At 49.0% G+C, this 18,891-nt stretch overlaps 1 protein-coding gene across 1 annotated transcript in view; it reads left to right on the forward strand.

Moving 5' to 3' along the window:
- The first annotated feature begins 278 nt into the window (after positions 1 to 278).
- Positions 279 to 18,891, forward strand: part of Odad4 (outer dynein arm docking complex subunit 4) — a 29,123-nt gene continuing 10,510 nt past the window's right edge. Inside the window, exons 1-8 of the mRNA XM_051158990.1 lie at positions 279 to 467; positions 5,274 to 5,405; positions 5,621 to 5,771; positions 6,402 to 6,463; positions 7,141 to 7,306; positions 9,833 to 10,057; positions 10,211 to 10,418; positions 16,938 to 17,024. Of these exons, the coding sequence (XP_051014947.1) occupies positions 354 to 467; positions 5,274 to 5,405; positions 5,621 to 5,771; positions 6,402 to 6,463; positions 7,141 to 7,306; positions 9,833 to 10,057; positions 10,211 to 10,418; positions 16,938 to 17,024 (1,145 nt within the window). The 5' untranslated portion in view covers positions 279 to 353. The remainder of the gene's footprint in view (positions 468 to 5,273; positions 5,406 to 5,620; positions 5,772 to 6,401; positions 6,464 to 7,140; positions 7,307 to 9,832; positions 10,058 to 10,210; positions 10,419 to 16,937; positions 17,025 to 18,891) is intronic.

Below are 18,891 nucleotides of genomic sequence, written 5' to 3' on the forward strand. Positions count from 1 at the left end.
TCTCATTTTCTTGGCCGCCTTGTCCCAGAGGCTTTCCACGTGGCAACTGGGGAGAGAAACAACCAGCGTGCTGCAGCGGTCACTCAGGAGCGCCACCGCCCTGCAGCCGCCGGCCACGCGCTCAGCACTTGTCTGATCCGTGTGCGCAGCGTGGCGACACAGGCGCCTGAGCACATCCCGCAGGATCACCCGGGATCCTAACACCGCCCGAGGGGGGAGGGGGAGGGGAGGGACCGGAAGTCAGACTGTGTCTCTGGGTTGCTAAGAGACCGGGCTGCTACAAACCAGGAGGAGGGTCTCTAACCTCTTTCCCTTTCTAAATCCGCTTCAGAAGCTCAAAAAGTCGAGTGACCATGTCTGACGGGGAAGCTGAAACCCTGCGAAGCACCTTTCCCTCTTACATGGCAGAGGGCGAGAGGCTGTATCTGTGCGGGGAGTACACTAAGGCCGCCCAAAGCTTTGGCAACGTGAGTTGCGCTCTGAACCTTTCACACTGCTTTGCCACCTTTCCCCCCCACTCCCCTTCTTTCTTCCTCGTCCCTTTCCCTCTCTTCTCTTCCTCCCCTTCTCTCTCATCCTCTCCCTCCTTCTTTTTCCTCTCCTCCCTTTTTCTCTTCTTCCTTCGTTCTCCCTCCCCTCCTCTTTTGAGATAGGGTCTAGTTCTGTAGACCAGGGTGGTCTCAAACTTGGAACAATCTTCTGCCTCTACCTCCCTGAGTGATGGTTGTGGGTGTGTGTCACCATTCCCAAATTCCTTTTTGGAAGGAAGTTGAGCTCCTTACATACTCCCTATCTTGCAGTTGCCCTCTGGAGTGCTGGAAACCCCACCTCTTGGCCCCATCACCATTTGGGGGGGGGAGCGTTGTTGTTTGTTTTTGTTTTTCAGAGATAAGGTTTCTCTGTGTAACAGCTCTGGCTGTCCTGGACCCACTTTGTAGACCAGGTTGGCCTCGAACTCAACAGAGATCCATCTGCCTCTGCCTCCCGAGTGCTGGGATTAAAGGCATGTGCCACCATGCCCGGCTACCTTTTTTTTTCTTTTTTTAAAGATGTGTGTGTGTGTGCACTTGTGTTTGTGTGTCTGTCTGTATGTTTTTATGTCTGTATGTTTGTATACCATGCATGCCTGGTTCCTGTGGAAGCCAGAAGAGGCCATTAGCTCTCCTAGAACTCAAGTTGCAGGCAGTTATGTGCCACCAAGTGAATATTGGGGTCCAGACCCAAGTCTTCTGCAGGAGTAGTGAGTGCTGCTCTTTACCAACGAACGATCCCTACAGCTCCCTCTCCTCATCACCATTTTTTTAAAAGTATTTGTGCGTGAGTGTTTTGCCTGTGTGTATGTATATGCGTGCAGCACATGCAAACATTGCCCTTGGAGGGCAAGAGAGGACATCAGATCTCTGTGAGTTCGAGGCCAGCCTGGTCTACAAAGTAAGACCAGGACAGCCAAGGCTACAACAGAGAAACCCTGTAACAACAAAACTGATGAAAAATAAATTTGGGGCTGGAGAAGTAGCTCAGTGGATAAGAGCACTGCCTGCTCTTCCAGAGGTCCTGAGTTCAATTCCCAGCAACCACATGGTGGCTCACAGCCATCTATACTGGAATCTGATGCTCTCTTCTGCCCTGCATGCACATATGCAGATAGAGCACTCATATGCATAAAATAAATAAATCTTAAAAAAAAAGAAAAAAGAAAAATTTAAAAATGCACCAATGGACCCTCAAGGGGTTGGGAGTTGTTTTAGGATACTAGACACACTGCAGAGCACAATGCAGGTCTGTGAGGGAGGGGACTATTGTCACTTCATGTTATAGATAAGGATAAGGAAGTTGATAAAGAAGTTAGGAACATGCCCAAGGTCACTCACTGCACTGAACTAGAAGGTGGTGGAGGAAGGATCCACTGAGCCAAGAATTCAGACTCCAGCTGCCTGAGGGGCCAACCTCTACACTGCAAAGTGTTCTGATAACTTTTTCTTTCTTTCTTTTTTTTGAGACAGGGTTTCTCTATGTAGCCTTGGCTGTCCTAGACTCCCTTTGTAGACCAGGCTGGCCTCGAACTCACAGCGATCCACCTGCCTCTGCCTCCCGAGTGCTGGGATTAAAAGCGTGTGCCACCACACCCGGCCTGATACCTTTTTCTGTGCAGAGGTGGAGGTGTAGCTTTGTTGGTAGAGTGTTTGCCTGGTATGCATGATGCCCTGGTTCTGATCCAGCTTAAAACTGAGTGTGTTCTCCTACACTTTTAATCCCAGCAGCTGGCAGACAGTTACAGGAGGGACAGAGATTTAAGATTTCCCATGAGTTGGGCTGGAGAGATGCCTCAGAGGTTAAGCACACTGGCTGCTCTTCCAGAGGTCCTGAGTTCAATTCCCAGCAACCACATGGTGGCTCACAACCATCTATAATGAGATCTGGTGCCCTCTTCTGGTGTGCAGATGTACATGCAGATACAACATTGTATACATTTTTTTTTAAAAAGTTCAAGGCCAGCCTGGGATACTAAAGACCCTGCCTCAAAAACAAAATAACCATTTCCTTTGCTAGAAAGTACATAATAGCCTGGCGGTAGTAGCGCATGCCTTTAATCTCAGCATTTGGGAGGCAGAGGCAGGTGGATCGCTGTGAGTTTGAGGCCAGCCTGGTGTACAAAGTGAGTCCAGGACAGCCAAGGCTACACAGAGAAACCCTGTCTCGAAAAACCAAAAAAAAAGAAAAGAAAGAAAGTACATAATAATGTGTTTTTTTGTGTGTGTGGTGCTGGGACTATGTCCCTTCCCATAAGGGAAGCACTCACTCTTTTACTGAGTGACATGACCAGCCAATAGCCGCTGCCTTCTTCTCCTCCTCCTCCTCCTCCTTCTCTTTCTCCTCCTCCTCCTCCTCCTTCTTTGTAGCCCAGGCTGGCCTCAAACTCAATCATATGCCTGCCTCTGCCTCCCGAGTGCTGGGATTACAGATGTGTGCCACCACCCCCAGCTTTGTTGTTGTTGTTGTTGTTGTTGTTTGAGTCAGGGGTTTCTCTTGTAGTCCTGTCTGTCCTGGACTTGCTCTGTAGACCAGACTGGCCTCAAACTTACAGAGATCCACCTGCCTCTGCCTCCCAAGAACTGGGATTAAAGGCGTGCAGCACCACTGCCCGGCTCTTTCTTTTGTTTGTTTTTCTAAGACAGGGTTTCTCTGTGTACTGGAACTTTCTCTGTAGACCCGGCTGGCCTTGAACTCAGAGATCCTCCTGCCTCTGCCTCCTGAGTGCTGGGATTGAAGGTGTGCACCACCAGGCCCAGCTCAGCGTCCTTCAAATGGCATGGCATAGCAGCAGGGCGTGGTGGTACTTGTAATGCCAGTAGCCACATAGTGAGTTCAAGACAAGCCTGAGCAAAAATGGCAAAACCATATCAAAGCAAACCCTTAAGTGGAGTATCAGCCCACTAACAGATCCCGAGACGTCTATAAAGTTGAGCTTCTCTGTGTTCGCCAGTCTTCCACCTCTTTTCCTGAGTCACGCTCTTGAAGAGCAGACAGGCAGATGGAGTTCAGGAGCCCTGTCCACCCCTGCCCATTCCCTTCTCTCCTGGGGATCCATCTGGTCCTGGAGCAGCTGAGACAGAAAGTGAAGACTGTCCTAAGGGCAGGTAGCCATGGGAGAGAAGCCATCCCATTCTAGGAAAGACAGCAGGTGCTTCCTCTTCCTCGAAAAGAAGGAAGGTCTTGGAGGGGGTAGACAGGTCTGAAACCTAGGGGATCCCTGTCAGGTGCCTGCTTTTCCTAGAACTGGAAGGCTTCATACACATAGCTACCTTCCCTCGCGGCAAGGTTCTCTTATGTCCTGGCTACTGCAGGACCAGAACAGCACTCACCACAGCTGTAATGACATAGCTGGGTGCGAGGACATATGGTTCTAGTCCTAGCCCTTGAGGGAGGCTAAGGCAATCAGGATTAAAGGGGCAGCTTCAGCTATATATTGGAGGTCATCCTGGACTATGTGAGGCCCTGTCTCAAGAAATAACCAAACAGTGCTGGCAAAGATGGCTGAGGGGACATGAAGGTGCTTTGGGCCAAGCCTAATGAGCTGAGTTTGATCCTCATACCCACGTGGTAGGAGAGAGCCAAGTCTTACAAGTCTGACCTCTACACGCACACTGTTACATGCACACACCCATATGGGCAAACACGCATACAAATTAATTTTCCTAAAAAAGAAAATAGAAAACGACAGCAGCAACAAAACAAAAGATGGCAGGACATAGGGAGTGAGGGAAGTGTCAGTCCTTACATGCGGGTTCCGAGATGACTTCTGTCTTCCTTACATTTCCATCATAGTCCCCCAAAATAGTGATAATTCTTGGTTTACTACGGAAGAAGAAGAAGAAGAAGAAGAAGAAGAAGAAGAAGAAGAAGAAGAAGAAGAAGAAGAATGAGAAGAAGACGGCTTAAGTCACGTGTGATGGCATTCGTCCATCATCTCAGCTACTCAAAAGACTGAGGAAATAAGAGGAGGGCTGGACATGGGGGCACATGGCTGGGTATGGGGCACATGCCTGCAATCCCAGCACCCACAGGACAGCAGAGCGCGTGACACCAGCCTGGTCTAGCTGGTCTAGCAAGCTCCAAGCCAGTCAAGGCTACAGTTTAAAATCATTTATCAGAACCAAACCAAACCAAACAAAAACCACAATAAACCCAAAGGGGGGAAGGAGAGAGAGAGAGAGAGAGAGAGAGAGAGAGAGAGAGAGAGAGAGAGAGAGAGAGAACAAGAACACTTGGGCTAGGGGTATATCTCACAAACTTGCCCCCACATTCATGAAGTCCTGGGTTCTAATCCTTGCACACAAAGGGTAGTGGATAGATAACTCAAGTTTTAGAATGGTCCTAAAACCTATTTTGTTTGCTTTAGCCTTGGCATTTACATTGTGAATGGTACGCAGCCAACCGAGGTTTGTTGAACTTGGTATACATAAACCATCTTAAAGTTGTATTGCTGGAATAAGCTAGAAGGATTTAGCAGAAGGTCACATATCCACAGATAACCAGTTCCCACCGCCTCAACCAGTGGCTTCCTTAGTCACCAAGATTCAGCTTTCTCCAAGATCTGCCATGTGCAGCTAGAGGGGTCATGTTCACCCACCAGAGACTGGGTAGCAAGTGTCTGTGTACCTACCTGGAGGGTCCCCCAGGACACAGCAGGAGGTGTGGGCTGCCCTATTATTGGGTCAGGCTGCTGCCTTGCCCTTCCTGGTCTCTGTCCATCAGACCGCGTCCTTTGGCAGGCTCTTCACCTTCAGAACGGAGATAAGAACTGCCTGGTTGCCCGCTCCAAGTGCTTTCTGAAGATGGGAGACTTGGAGAAATCTTTGAATGATGCTGAAGCCTCACTCCAGAGTGACCCGACTTTCTGCAAGGTGACTGCTGGGTGGGAGGACTCAGCCTTGCTTTTGGGCAGTTGAAGAACCAGCTGGATCACCTGGTGTCTGATGTCCTTTCCTCTTCACTGCCTGCCTGCCTCTCTCCCTGTATTCCAGCCTTGCCCTCCAACCTAACACCCTTTCATTTTACCACACAAGTCCCCTAACGTCCTCCCATTTCTCTGTCTGGATTTGACTGTCTTCCATTCCAGGGGATCTTGCAGAAGGCTGAGACCCTGTACACCATGGGCGACTTTGAGTTTGCCTTGGTGTTCTATCATCGAGGCTACAAACTGAGACCCGACCGGGAATTCAAAGTTGGAATTCAGAAAGCCCAGGAGGCTATCAATAACTCGGTGGGAAGTGAGTGAGCAATGGGGCTGCGCCTCCCTTATCCAGGAAGAGGTGGGAAGGTCTGAGGTCAGAGTGCAAGCAGCTACCACCAGGGATAGCCTCACACTTGGACTTAGCTGTCGCTGGTGTCACAGACTAAAGTTTGTCCATGGAATGACATCTTCTAGCTGTGCTAGGTGGGCTGCTTTGAAGTGTACTCTCTAAAGCCTGACTCTAGTCATGCACAGAGGAGAGCAGAATCCCGAGTCCAGCCTCAGAGAGGCTCACCATAAAAGTAACCAAGGGTCGGTTTTATCCATCAGCTCCATGGCAGACAGAGGAGGGAGGTGAGTGAGAGCTTGTCCCTGGGACTAGCAGTGTGTGGAAGTAGTCATGTAGCCGAGTCTCCCTGCATCCCAGATCTCCCTTTATTTAGAAATCTGGCTCCTGTGGCCTTGGGCTAGTGGGGCCTGTCTAGCATCTAGGACAGTGTTTTACCAAATGCCCTGCATTGTTCATGTATCAAGGTGGCTCAAGGCCAGCTTTGCCACAGCCCCCGCCACCATCTCCTTGCCAAAGGCAGCCGTTTCCACATAAAAGTATGCGATCGGTCATGCCTGAGAGGCTTGGCCCAGCTGAGTTCCTGCCTCTGTCCCGCAGGCCCTTCTTCAATTAAGCTGGAGAACAAAGGAGACCTCTCCTTCTTAAGCAAGCAGGCTGAGGTAAGGTGTCTGGTTGTTTTATTTATTTTTTTCCCTTAAAAAAAAAAAAAGTTTATTTTCTGCATATGACTGTTCTACCTGCTTGTACAACTGCAGACCAGAGGAGGGCGCCAGATCTCATTATAGATGGTTGTGAGGCACCATGTGGTTGCTGGGAATTGAACCTCTGCAAGAGCAAGCAACCAGTGCTCTTAACCACTGAGCCATCTCTCCTGCCCCACTGTCTGATTCCTAGGCCACATGTGCCTTCACAACCTTACTGCCAGAGGCGGGGCGTGGTGGTGCAAGCCTGTAATCCCGGTAGAGGCAGGAGGCTCACTGTGAGTTCGAGGCCAGTCTGGTCTACAAAATGGGTTTCAAGAGAGCCAAATGCTACACTGAGGAATCTTGTCTCGAAAAACCACAAACAAACAAACAAACAAACAGCAACAACAACAAAACCCCCTACTGCTTGGGAACATTTCGCTTCTGCCTATCATGGGTTTTGTTAGAGTCTGCCCCCAGGGCTGCAGAGGGATCTTGTGAATCCCACTGTGCCTAACCAAGCGAACCTCATGGTTCTCAGCCCACAGAGAGTTTCTGAGGCGCAGGACTGTGGAGTCTCAGACTCTCGTCCACACTGCATACTCATGCACGCTCCGTATTGAGGCTCCACTGGATGTTGCCCCATTTTCCAGAGTAAGAAAGCCCAGCAGAAGCCTCTGCCTGTGAAGCAACTCTTATACAACACCAAACATGAAAGCAAGCGAAAGGGCTCGCTCAAGAGTGAGAAGACAATCCGGCAGCTGCTCGGGGAGTTGTACGTGGACAAGGAATACCTGGAGAAGCTCCTTCTGGATGAAGGTTTCAAACCCATCGGTGCCAGCAGGGCCGGGGCAGTGGAAATCCTGGGTGGGTGGGTGCTTACAGTCTATAGTGCACCTCAGCTGACACAGACCCGAGGCCCCAAGTCTTACAGAGTCCTCACCTGACCGAAGTCCCATGAGGCTAGGCGATGCTACGGCTCATATCTGAACCCAAGAGGCTCACATTCAGGGTCACAACTTTTTTTTTTTTTTTTGGTTTTTCGAGACAGGGTTTCACTGTGTAGCCTTGGCTGTCCAAGACTCACTTTGTAGACCAGGCTGGCCTCGAACTCACACCGATCCAGCAATCAGCCTGCCTCGGCCTCCTGATTGCTGGGATTAAAGGCGTGTGCCTGCCACCACGCCCGGCTTCAGGGTCACAACTTTTTAGTATGAGGGCTCCTTTGTTTTTTTGTTTGTTTGTTTGTTTGTTTTTTGTTTTTGTTTTTTTTTGGTTTTTCGAGGCAGGGTTTCTCTGTGTAGCCTTGGCCATCCTGGACTCACTTTGTAGACCAGGCTGGCCTCGAACTCACAGCGATCCGCCTGCCTCTGCCTCCCGAGTGCTGGGGAGGGCTCCTTTGTTAACCTTCCATCACGGTGACAGAACATCTGAAATGATCATCTTGTAAGAAGGAAAGATAGCCCGGCGGTGGTGGTGCACGCCTTTAATCCCAGCCCTCGGGAGGCAGAGGCAGGTGGATTGCTGTGAGTTCGAGGCCAGCCTGGTCTACAAAGTGAGTCCAGGACAGCCAAGGCTGCACAGAGAAATCCTATCTTGAAAAGAAAGAAAAAAAAAAGAAAAGAAGGATACTGGTCTGACACGTTGATACCATACCTTTAATTCCAGCAGAGGCAGGTGGGTCTCCGTGAGTTTAACATCAGCTTGGTATATGTAGCAAGTTCCAAGACAGCCAGGGCTATATAGTAAGACCCTGTTTTTAAAAATATATATTTTGAGCCGGGCAGTGGTGGCACATGCCTTTAATCCCAGCACTCAGGAGGCAGAGGCAGGCGTATCCCTGTGAGTTCGAGGCCAGCCTGGTCTACAAAGTGAGTCCCGGTCAGGTCAGCCAGGGCTACACAGAGAAAGCCTGTCTCGAAAACAAAAAAGAAAAAAGAAAAACAAACAAACAAATATATATATTGGCTTAAAGTTTCAGCAATTGACAGTCAGGTGTTCGGGTCACTATTATTTTGGGGCCTGCGGTAAGGTGGAACACTGTAGTGGGAACACCTAGTAGAACAGAGGTGGCGAGGAACTAATGACAGAGAAAAGGGCAGAGAGTCCATGTCCCCCATTGGAAGGCATGGCCCAGGCAGCCTAACTTCCTTTCAACAGGTTCCACTTCCCAAAGGTCCTTCCAAGCATGCCCCAGCAGTATATGGGCTAGTGGCCAAGCCTTAGACACATAAGGCCATTGAGGGAGAGACCTTCAGGATGCAGATCGTAAACCACCTCTGTAGTCTGTACAGTGGGCAAAGGAAGTTGACGAACAGGTGCTGGGACCTGAGCTCCTTAGTACTTCATGTTCTGAGACATCTTCTGGTCCACCCCTCATTCCATAGACAAGGAAATAGAAGTCACTGAATGCCCAAGGTAACAAGCAAGGTAGCTAGCGGTGGCGTCATCAATAAAATCTAGTCCAATGCACTCTCCACCACACGGTGCTGACATAGCCCTGAAACGTATGGGGTGGGGGTGAGGTACTGCTGTGAACCGATAAACCTGGGCACAGGGGTGGGGGGGGTTCACCCTGGAAGCAAATACCCTCTCTCCAGAACTGGTTCCCTAAGGTCAGCTGCAGGGTTCTCTGCAGGTGGTGGCACACAGCCTTACAGTTGGCACATCTTCACACCAGGCCTGAAGGCTTCCTGCTCTCCAGAGGACCTGCAGTGGAGGGCAGGAGTGGCCTCAGCATTACCCCAGTGGCCTTGCATCACTGCCATTGGCTCTAACCTCTGGCCACACAAGTAGTCAGGATGAAGCCACACCCCCTACAGCTCCCAGAATGCACCAGCTGACTTGGCACCTAGCTACTTGATGAGAACTGGCAACATGGGCCAGGTTTTTTGTTGTTGTTGTTGTTGTTTTTGTTTTTGTTTTTTCGAGACAGGTTTTCTCTGTGTAGCCTTGGCTGTCCTGGACTCGCTTTGTAGACCAGGCTGGCCTCGAACTCACAGCGATCCACCAGCCTCTGCCTCCCAAGTGCTGGGATTACATGGGCCAGGTTCCCCCCCCCCCTTTTTTTTTTCTGAAGAAACAGCTTGAAAGGAGGGACCCCTGAGTAGAGGGTGTCCAGGTGACCCTTCTTGTCCCTGTCACGAAAAGGCTTGTACCAAGAACATGCCTTTGACCACCTCCTGGCTCTCTTCCGTGACCCACATACTTCCTCTTTCCTCGCTGTTAAGGCAACTGCTGGCAGAGGTCCTCCCCGGGTCCTACAGCAGGAACTCCAAGCCTAGAAAGGGTGACTCCCCTCCCTGTGTGACCTCATGGATGCTTCCTCAAACCCCTTCCCGGTAGACCTCATCAAAGGCACCATCAAGAACGGCCTAACGGTGGAGGATCTTATCATGTCGGGCATCAACTACCTAGACACCCGCAGCAACTTCTGGAGGCAGCAGAAGCCCATCTACGCCAGGGAGAGAGACCGGAAGCTGATGCAAGAGAAGTGGCTGAGGGACCGGAAACGCAGCCCCTCGCAGACAGCCCACTACATCCTCAAAAGCCTAGAGGACATTGACATGTGTGGGTAGTATTCTCCCTTGTTGGGAGGAAGCAATATGATAGCCTGAGCCCCAGCCCCTGCTGACCTTGTGGTTGGAAACTATGCGGGAGGAGTCGGCTGGTCAACAGTGAGGAAGCCACCCTCACTTAGCTGTCACCTCCTCCTCTTCCCAGTGTTGACCAGCGGCAGTGCTGAAGGGAGCCTCCAAAAAGCTGAGAAAGTACTCAAGAAGGTTCTGGAATGGAACAAAGACGAGGTGCCCAACAAGGACGAGCTGGTTGGGAACCTGTACAGCTGCATAGGCAACGCCCAGATTGAGCTGGGGCAGATGGTGGCTGCCCTGCAGAGCCACAGAAAGGACCTGGAGATTGCCAAGCAATAGTGAGTGCCCTAGGGTGGCCTAGGTCCTTAGGCCTCCAAAAGCCTTTACCAGGGCTGCTCGTAGCATTGTTTCCATTTTCTGTTCTGCAGGGCAGGCCTGAAGTAGAGTCCAGTGGAAGTAGGGGTTGAATACTCAGGACTGGGGGTAGAAGGCAAACGTAAGCTGTTAGCTTTTTGGTCACAGCAACATAATGGCTCAAAATTCCAACAAGCTCTTAGTGGTTCCGCTCTTGGGGATTTTTTTTTAAAGATTTATTTATAGCCGGGTGTGGTGGCGCACGCCTTTAGTCCCAGCACTCGGGAGGCAGAGGCAGGCGGATTGCTGTGAGTTCGAGGCTAGCCTGGTCTACAGAGTGAGTCCAGGATAGCCAAGGCTACACAGAGAAACCCTGTCTTGAAAATTTAAAAAAAAAAAAAAAAAAAAAAAAGATTTATTTATTACATACACAATGTTCTCCCTACATGTATGCCTGCACACCAGAAGAGGGCACCAAATCTCATTATAGATGGTTATGAGCCACTATGTGGTTGCTGGGAATTGAACTCAGGACCTCTGGAAGAGCAGATAGTGCCTTTTTGGTTTTGTTGTTGTTTGTTTGTTTTGGGTTTTTGTTTGGTTGGTTGGTTGGTTGGTTTTTCCGAGACAGGATTTCTCTGGGTAGCCTTGGCTGTCCTGTAGACCAGGCTGGCCTCGAACTCACATCGATCCACCTGCCTTTACCTCCCAACTGCCAGGCTCCAGACAGTGCTCTTAACTGCTGAGCCATCTCTCTAGCCCATAATTTTAATTCTTGTATTAGGCCCCATGCACACTAGATATTTCTAGCATGAGGAACCTAGCAATGACCAGATGTAGGTTTGGCTATCTGGCAAAAAGTGGCATAGCCATTAAATTGCAATTGTAATCATGTTAAAAAGCAAAAAGCACACGAGGGGTGCCTGGGCAGGGGTGTTGGTGCAGCAGCATACTGACCCAGTGGGAAGGCCTGAGGCTGGAGGAAGCTTCAGGCTGGAGTGAGAGGGGGCCAAGAGGAAGCTAGACAAAGCCAGCAGGGCTTCATGAACCATGTAGTGACCCAGAGGACAAGATCCGAGCTCCAGCAGATCCGACTGGCCTGTGGGATTTTAGGGCCGTCACTTCAGTGCCTAGCCTCGGTGCCTCCACCCAGTAGCGTGGGCATGGCTGTCCCTACCCCTATGGAGGGGAGGACAGATGGAAAGGTATGGGCCAAGAACTTGAGACAATAGGGCTGGGGATGTAACTCAGTGGTAGAATAACTGCCTAGCATATTCAAGGCCTTGGGCTCAGTCAGTCCCAATTCACACACAGACACAAACAGAGATGTACCATACACACACACAGTCACACAAACACCAGCACAGAGACATACTATACACTCAAGGACATACCACACACACCACACACACACACACACAGACATATCTCACACACTCACAGACACACGTACCACACACACAGACATATTGTATACACATGCATAGACACATACCACACTCACAGACACACACACACACCACACACACAGACATACTGTATACACACGCACAGGCATACACCACACACACAGACACATATACACTACAGACATACCATAAACTCAAACATACACATGAGAGGACCAGGGACCAGAACTGTACCTACTACCTTCCTCTAACACTGATAGCAAGTCTCCCTGAAACGAGCTGTTGTCAGCTTCATACTGCCTAACAGGGGCCATCACTTTCTGGGCATCCTGACTCTTTAAAGTTGTTCCGTATTTATTTATACGTTTACTCACTGTATGTGTGTGCGCATGCGCATCAGAGCATCAGAGGCCCAGTTGTGGGAATCAGTTCTCTTCTCCCACCACGTGGGTCCCAGGATCAAACTCAGGCCATGAGATTTGGCAGCAAGTGCCTTCACCCACTGAGCCATCCCTCTAGCCCTGAGCATCCTGGTTCTAAATCATTTTGAGAGTCCTTCTTGGCTACAGTGTCCACTCATTCCCAGTCCTGAACTCTTTTTTTTTTTTTTTTTTTTCCTTCAAGACAGGGCTTCTCTGTGTAGCCTTGGACTCACTCTGTAGACCAGGCTGGCCTTGAACTCACATCAGTCCACCAGCCTCTGCCTCTGGAGTGTTGGGATTAAAGGCTAGTTCTGAACTCCTCTCAGTCTCCTGCCACCCTGTGTGTTGTTCAGTTGCCCTTCACTGTGACAAGGGAGTAAGGGCTCATTTTCCTCATGGCCTTAGAGGTTTCCATCCCGTGAAGACTGTCTCAGTTGCTCTTAGGAAACATCAGTGTGGAGAGACATGAAAAGCTGCTCCTTAATGCCATGCAACCAGTGAGCAGAGAGAAAGGGCCAGGGACAAGACACTCAAACGAATGTTCCCATTGGCTGACTTCCACTAGTCAGAGTCCCACCTCTCAACAGTTCAGGAAGAACCATCAATGGATTGTTGGCACTCTCATCTCATCTCTTCTCTATACTGCCACCTAGTGGGGACCAAGCTTTAACACACGAGCCCTTTGGGGAGACGCTTTGTGTTCAAACTGTACCACCCTATTTTCATTCAGTGCTTCAACCCTTAGCCACAGCCACTGCTCTCCTTGTTTTGGCCTCTCTTTTGCTGTTCCCACAGACTTCCAAAGCCACACCCCCTTTGTCAACTCTCCTTCCCTGGCGACCTTGCATAGTATGATAGTCTAGGGAGCAGGGCAGTGGACAGATGAGACCTATAAGGGACTTTGGCTTTACAAAAGTCCCGCCATGCTGGGTCGCATTAAAAACTCTGCGGAAGTCTCTCACCCCCTTCCTTCCCACCTCCCTGTGACCCCACTGGACTATGTTCTTCTGGTCCCTTTCAGTTCATGACATGCCCGGGTACTTAGACACATACAAGAATTCATTTCCGTGTTTTTAAACAAACGAACGAGACCTCGTGGTCTCCTATGCCAGGAGATCTCACAGAAGGCTGAGACCCTGTACACCATGGGCGACTTTGAGGTTTGCCTTGGTGTTCCGTCATCGAGGCTACAAACTGAGACCCGACTGACCGGGAATTCAAAGTTGGAATTCAGAAAGCCCAGGAAGCTATCAACAACTCGGTGGGGGAGTGAGTGAGCAATGGGGCTGCGCCTCCCTTATCCAGGAAGAGGTGGGGAGGTCTAAGGTCAGAGTGCAAGCAGCTACCTCTGGGGAGTCTCACTTGGACTTGGCTGTTGTTCGTGTCACTGGGTTAAATTCTGTCGATGGAGTGACCTCCTAGCCGTGCTAGCTGGGCTGCTTTGAAGTGCTAGAGTGGGGTCCAGTCTCCAGTGCATCTAGAGAGAAAGCAAAAGGGCCTTGTTCTTTTGTTTCGCTTTGCTTGGTTTTGTTTTTGAGACAGGGTCTCGTGTAGCCCAGGCTAACCTCAAATTCATAATGTAGCCAAAGCTAGCCTTGAACTCTTGATCTTTCTGCCTCAGCCTTTTGAGTACTAGGATTAGTACTCAAGGTGTTTTTGTTTGAAAATGACAGTCTTGCTGTGTAGCTCAGACTGGCCTCAAACTCCTGGGTCAAGTGATCTTTCTGTTGCAGCCTACTGGGTAGGTCGGAACCGTTGTCGTGTTCCACCATTCCTGGCTCTGGTCTCACAGAAAGGTGCTGAAAGGAAGCCGTGGAGAAGCCAGTGTGAGACGGGAAAGAGGGATGTGCTATTGGAGCAGATCTGCAACTGAGGGATGGTACAAGCCAAAATGGAGTCACTTATGCTAACTTACACATTATTACTGAGCTGAAACCATGCTGTACAGTTGCCCAGAGGAAAAGGGTATTACAGAGATAACTGCCATGTTTCATAAATAGGCCAGTTTTAAAATTTTTATTTATTTATTTATTCGTTTTACATCCCAGCTGTAGCCCCCTCCCTCCTCTCCGCCTGTTCCCACCCTCCCTCCTAAATGGGCCAGTTTTTTAAAAATTTTGTTTTGGTTTTGTTTGTTTGAGACAGGGTTTCTTTATGTAACAAAGCCCTGCCTGTCCTGGACTCTCTTTGTAGACCAGGCTGGGCTGGAACTCACAGTGATCCTCCTGCCTCTGCCTCCCGAGTCCTGAGATTAAAGGCGTGCGCCACCACGCCCGGCTCCGTGTTTTAAAGGTTTTTCTTTTTTTTTTTTTAAAGATTTATTTATTTATTATTACATATACAGTGTTCTGCCTGCATGAATATCTATAGGTCAGAAGAGGGCATCAGATCACATTATAGATGGTTGTGAACCACCATGTGGTTGCTGGGAGTTGAACTCAGGACCTTTGGAAGAGCAGGCAGTGCTCTTAACCACTGAACCATCTCTCCAGCCCCGTTTTAAAGGTTTTTCGAGACAAGTTTTCTCTGTGTAACAGTCCTGGCTGTCCTGGAATCACTTTTGTAGACCAAGCTGGCCTCGAACTCAGCGATCCACCTGCCTCTGCCTCCGGAGTGCTGGGATTAAATGTGTGCACTACCTGCCCAGCCTCAAATGAGCCGGTTTTAATTGGCAAGATAATAAAGTCTCTCTCTATCTCAGTCCTTATAGGAAAAAGCTAACAGGAAGTAACCTGATTTTAGCCAATCTTATTTTTCTATTATTATGTTTCTGTATCTCAGCCTTATAAAGAGAGTAATTTGGAAATGGCTGTCCTCTGTTCCCTTCCATCTTCCTCCATCCTCTTGTATCTTCCTCCATCTTCCTCCATTCTTTTCTATCCTCCTCTATCTTCTTCCATATTCTCTCTCTCTCTCTCCTTGCTTATCTGTTTTTTTAAAAGAGTTATTTATTTATTTATTATGTATACAGTGCTTTGCCTGCGTGTACACCCGCACACCAGAAGAGGGTAAAAGATGGCTGTGAGCCACCATGTGGTTGCTGGGAATTGAACTCAGGACCTCTGGAAGAGCAGACAGTGCTTTTATTCTCTGAGCCACCTCTCCAGCCCCTATCTGTGCTTTCTTGAACTGCTTTCTAGATATATACTCACTTTGTTCAGATTACTGGAATTAATTGTTCTATTTGTTCTATTTTGTGCAATGAGGACCTTGCCAGTTTTGTTTTTGTTTTTGTTTTTTGAGACAAGGTTTCTCTATGTATCCCTGGCTGTCTCCTGGACTCATTTTGTAGACCAGGCTGGCCTCGAACTCACAGAGATCCACCTGCCTCTGCCTCCCGAGTGCTGGGATTAAAGGGATGCGCCACCACCGACTGGCTGCTAATTAAGACCTTTAAGCTAAGTTTTCATTTTTCCCTTTGATGCTGAGAGTAAGTGGAGTTTTTTTTTTATATATATATTTGTGTATGTATGTGCATCTATGTGATTGTATGTATGTGGCTCAGGGGTGCATATGAGGTGCAGGAGGTGCATGAAGGCCAATGGAGTCCCAAAAGGGGTGCTGGGCATCCACCTCTAGCACGCTGCCTATTCCTTTGAGACTGTCTTTTCCTAAACCTGAGGCCTGCTTTCCTACTTTTCTTGGCTAAGTGTTCTCTTTCTTTCTTTCTTTCTTTCTTTCTTTTTTTTTTTTTTTTTGGGTTTCTCTGTGTAGCCTTGGCTGTCCTGGACTCACTTTGCTCACTTTGTAGACCAGGCTGGCCTCGAACTCACAGCGACCCGCCTGCCTCTGCCTCCTGAGTGCTGGGATTAAAGGCGTGTGCCACCACGCCCGGCCAAGTGTTTTCTTTCTGTCTTCTCTCTCTCTCTCTCTCTCTCTCTCTCTCTCTCTCTCTCTCTCTCTCTCTCTCTCTCTCTCTCTGTGTGTGTGTGTGTGAGTGTACATGAATGCACATACAAGCATGCACATATATGTATTCCATAGCTCCTATGCTCCTTGTGTATCTTCAAAGCCAGCAGCATAGATCCACATAGTTATAGTTTTCCCTCTGCTGCTGGGTCTTGCCCATGCTAAGCAAGCCCTGTATGACTGAACTACACCCCCAGCCCCCAACTTTTTCCACTTCAGACATCATAAACATTTTTTTCTTTTTCTTTTTTTTTTTTTTTAAGATTTATTTATTATTTATACAGTATCCTGCCCACCACAAGAAGGCACCGGATCTCATTACAGGTGGTTGTGAGCCACCATGTGGTTGCTGGGAATTGAACTCTGGACCTTCGGAAGAGCAGACGATGCTCTTAACCTCTGAGCCATCTCTCCAGCCCAACATTTTTTTCATACCTACTAATTGCCACTGTTAGGTCGCCCCTAATAAGTTGTTTCTAAAATAAACATTTTAACTGATGTTCTTGTTACCGTATCTTGAGGGAAATTCTAGAATGAAAATTGTTAGACCAAAGGGACCTCTTTGTTAGCTGTCAATCCCGGAAAGACCCTGGTGATGCCATCTCAGGCTGAGGGAACAGGTGGGCGGGCATGACGCCACTTTGTCAACCTGGACAGTTTCCACTTGGAACCCTGAATTCCTGGAACCAGAGCCCCAGTGTTTGCCTTTTCCATGGTAATGTCTGATTTCTACGTCATGGCTGCTTTTGCTGCTTTTCCACAGTGACATCCCAGATGCAAAATCCAGAGCCCTTGACAATATTGGCAGAGTGTTTGCCAGAGTTGGGAAATTCCAGCAAGCCATTGACACGTGAGTAAAATAGATTGTCCCTTCTGCACCCCAGAACTTGGACTTCCCTCCCAAACACACTGGGATTCCAGTCTGGGGACATAAAGCCAGACAAAGAGGCATTAATAAATGAACTGATCTTAGAACTGGGTGTGGCGGTTCATGCCAATAATCCTACTTACTCTGAGGAGGCTGAGGAGGAGAATTGCCAGGAGTTCTGGGCCAGATAGAGCTACATAGCAAAAAATCTTATCTCAGAAGGAGGAGGAGGGAAGGGAGGGAGGGAGGGACAGAGGGAAGGAGGAAAGAAAAGAAAGGGGGGAAAAAGCCCAAACAATCTAGACTCTTGATGCCCTATTCTTTGGCACTGGGGATCGAACTCAAGGCTTGGCAAATGCAACACCAGTGCTCAACCACTATGTTACCTGTCAACCCCAACAAGTCCTTTTTTCCCAACCACTGAGCCACCTCCCTGAACTGATCAGCCACTTTAAATTAACTTAGGCACATAGGTGTTTTGCTTGCATGCTTGTCTGTGCACGTGTGCCTGGTACCCAGGAAGGCCAGAAGAGGTCATCGGATCCCCTGGGACCAGGGATAGATGTGAGCTGACATGTGGGTCCTGGGAATTGAACCTGGGTCCTCTGGAAGAACAGACAGGGCTCTTAACCTCTGAGCCATCTCTCCAGGCCCTGACTAACCACTTGTAAGCTTTGGGTCTTCTCATTTAAATAAATCAGTGGAAGAGAACCAGCATTTATTTCCAAGCACTCAGAAGCACCCAGAGTTCTCCTCAGGCATGAAAATTACTTGGCCACGGGCCGATGACCTAGCTCAGAAGGTAAAAGGGGCCTGCCACATGATGGAAGGAAAGAACCAGCTTTTGCAAATTGTCCTCTTGGCTCCACATCAAGCCATGGTACTTGCGTGCATGTGTGTGCGTGCGCGCGCGTGCGCGAGCACACACACACATAACAAAAATAAAATTGTGCCGAGCGTGGTGGCGCATGCCTTTAATCCCAGCACTCAGGAGGCAGAGGCAGGCAGATTTCTGTGAGTTCGAGGCCAGCCTGATCTACACAGCGAGTCCAGGACAGCCAGGGCTACAAAGAGAAACCTTGTCTCAAAACACCAAAAATAAAATAAAATAAAATTTAAAATTTAAAAATAATTACTTGGTTTTGCCCCAGGAAATTTCTAATTCCAAGGTGGAAGTCAGGATTCAAGAACTCACTTTTGAAAAGAAAATTGCTCACTTTTATTTTCTGTGCATTGGTGTTTTGCCTGCATGTACGTCTATGTGAGAGTGTCAGTTCTTGGAGTCACAGACAGTTGTGAGCCGCCATGTGGTTACTGGGATTTGAACCTGGGTCCTGTGCAAGAGCAGTCAGTGCCCTTAACCACTGAGCCATCTCTCCAGTCCCTCAAGAACTCATTTTGAAAAAACTGTTTGTTGATTATTATCATTGTGTGTGTGCGTGTGCATGATGTGAGAATGGGGAGCAGACAGGAGTGTCCTGCTAAGCACACGTGGTGGTCAGAGGAGACCTTTGTGGAGTCAGATTCCTCCTTCCATATTTACACTAGTTCTAGGATCAGACTCAGCTCACCAGGCTTGTGTGGCAAGTTCCTTTGCATGGAGCCATCTCACCAGCTGGGAACTCATTTCTAGGTGACTTAGTCTTAGAACTGGTAGACCAAGCAACCTTTGTGGCATCCTTAGAGGCTCTTCTGTGACTCCGTGTGACTGGTCAGTTATCTGCTCAGTGAGGTAGGTGAGGCCCTAGGGAGTCTCAGAGGCAGCCCAGACCCAGAGAGCCAGCTCCTTGGGTGCAGCCAATCCCTTCTGGAGGGGCGGTGCCCTTCAGGCGTCTGATGCTTGTTCACC

Source organism: Acomys russatus, chromosome 16, assembly GCF_903995435.1.
Source record: "Acomys russatus chromosome 16, mAcoRus1.1, whole genome shotgun sequence".
NCBI classification, from domain to species: domain Eukaryota; kingdom Metazoa; phylum Chordata; class Mammalia; order Rodentia; family Muridae; genus Acomys; species Acomys russatus.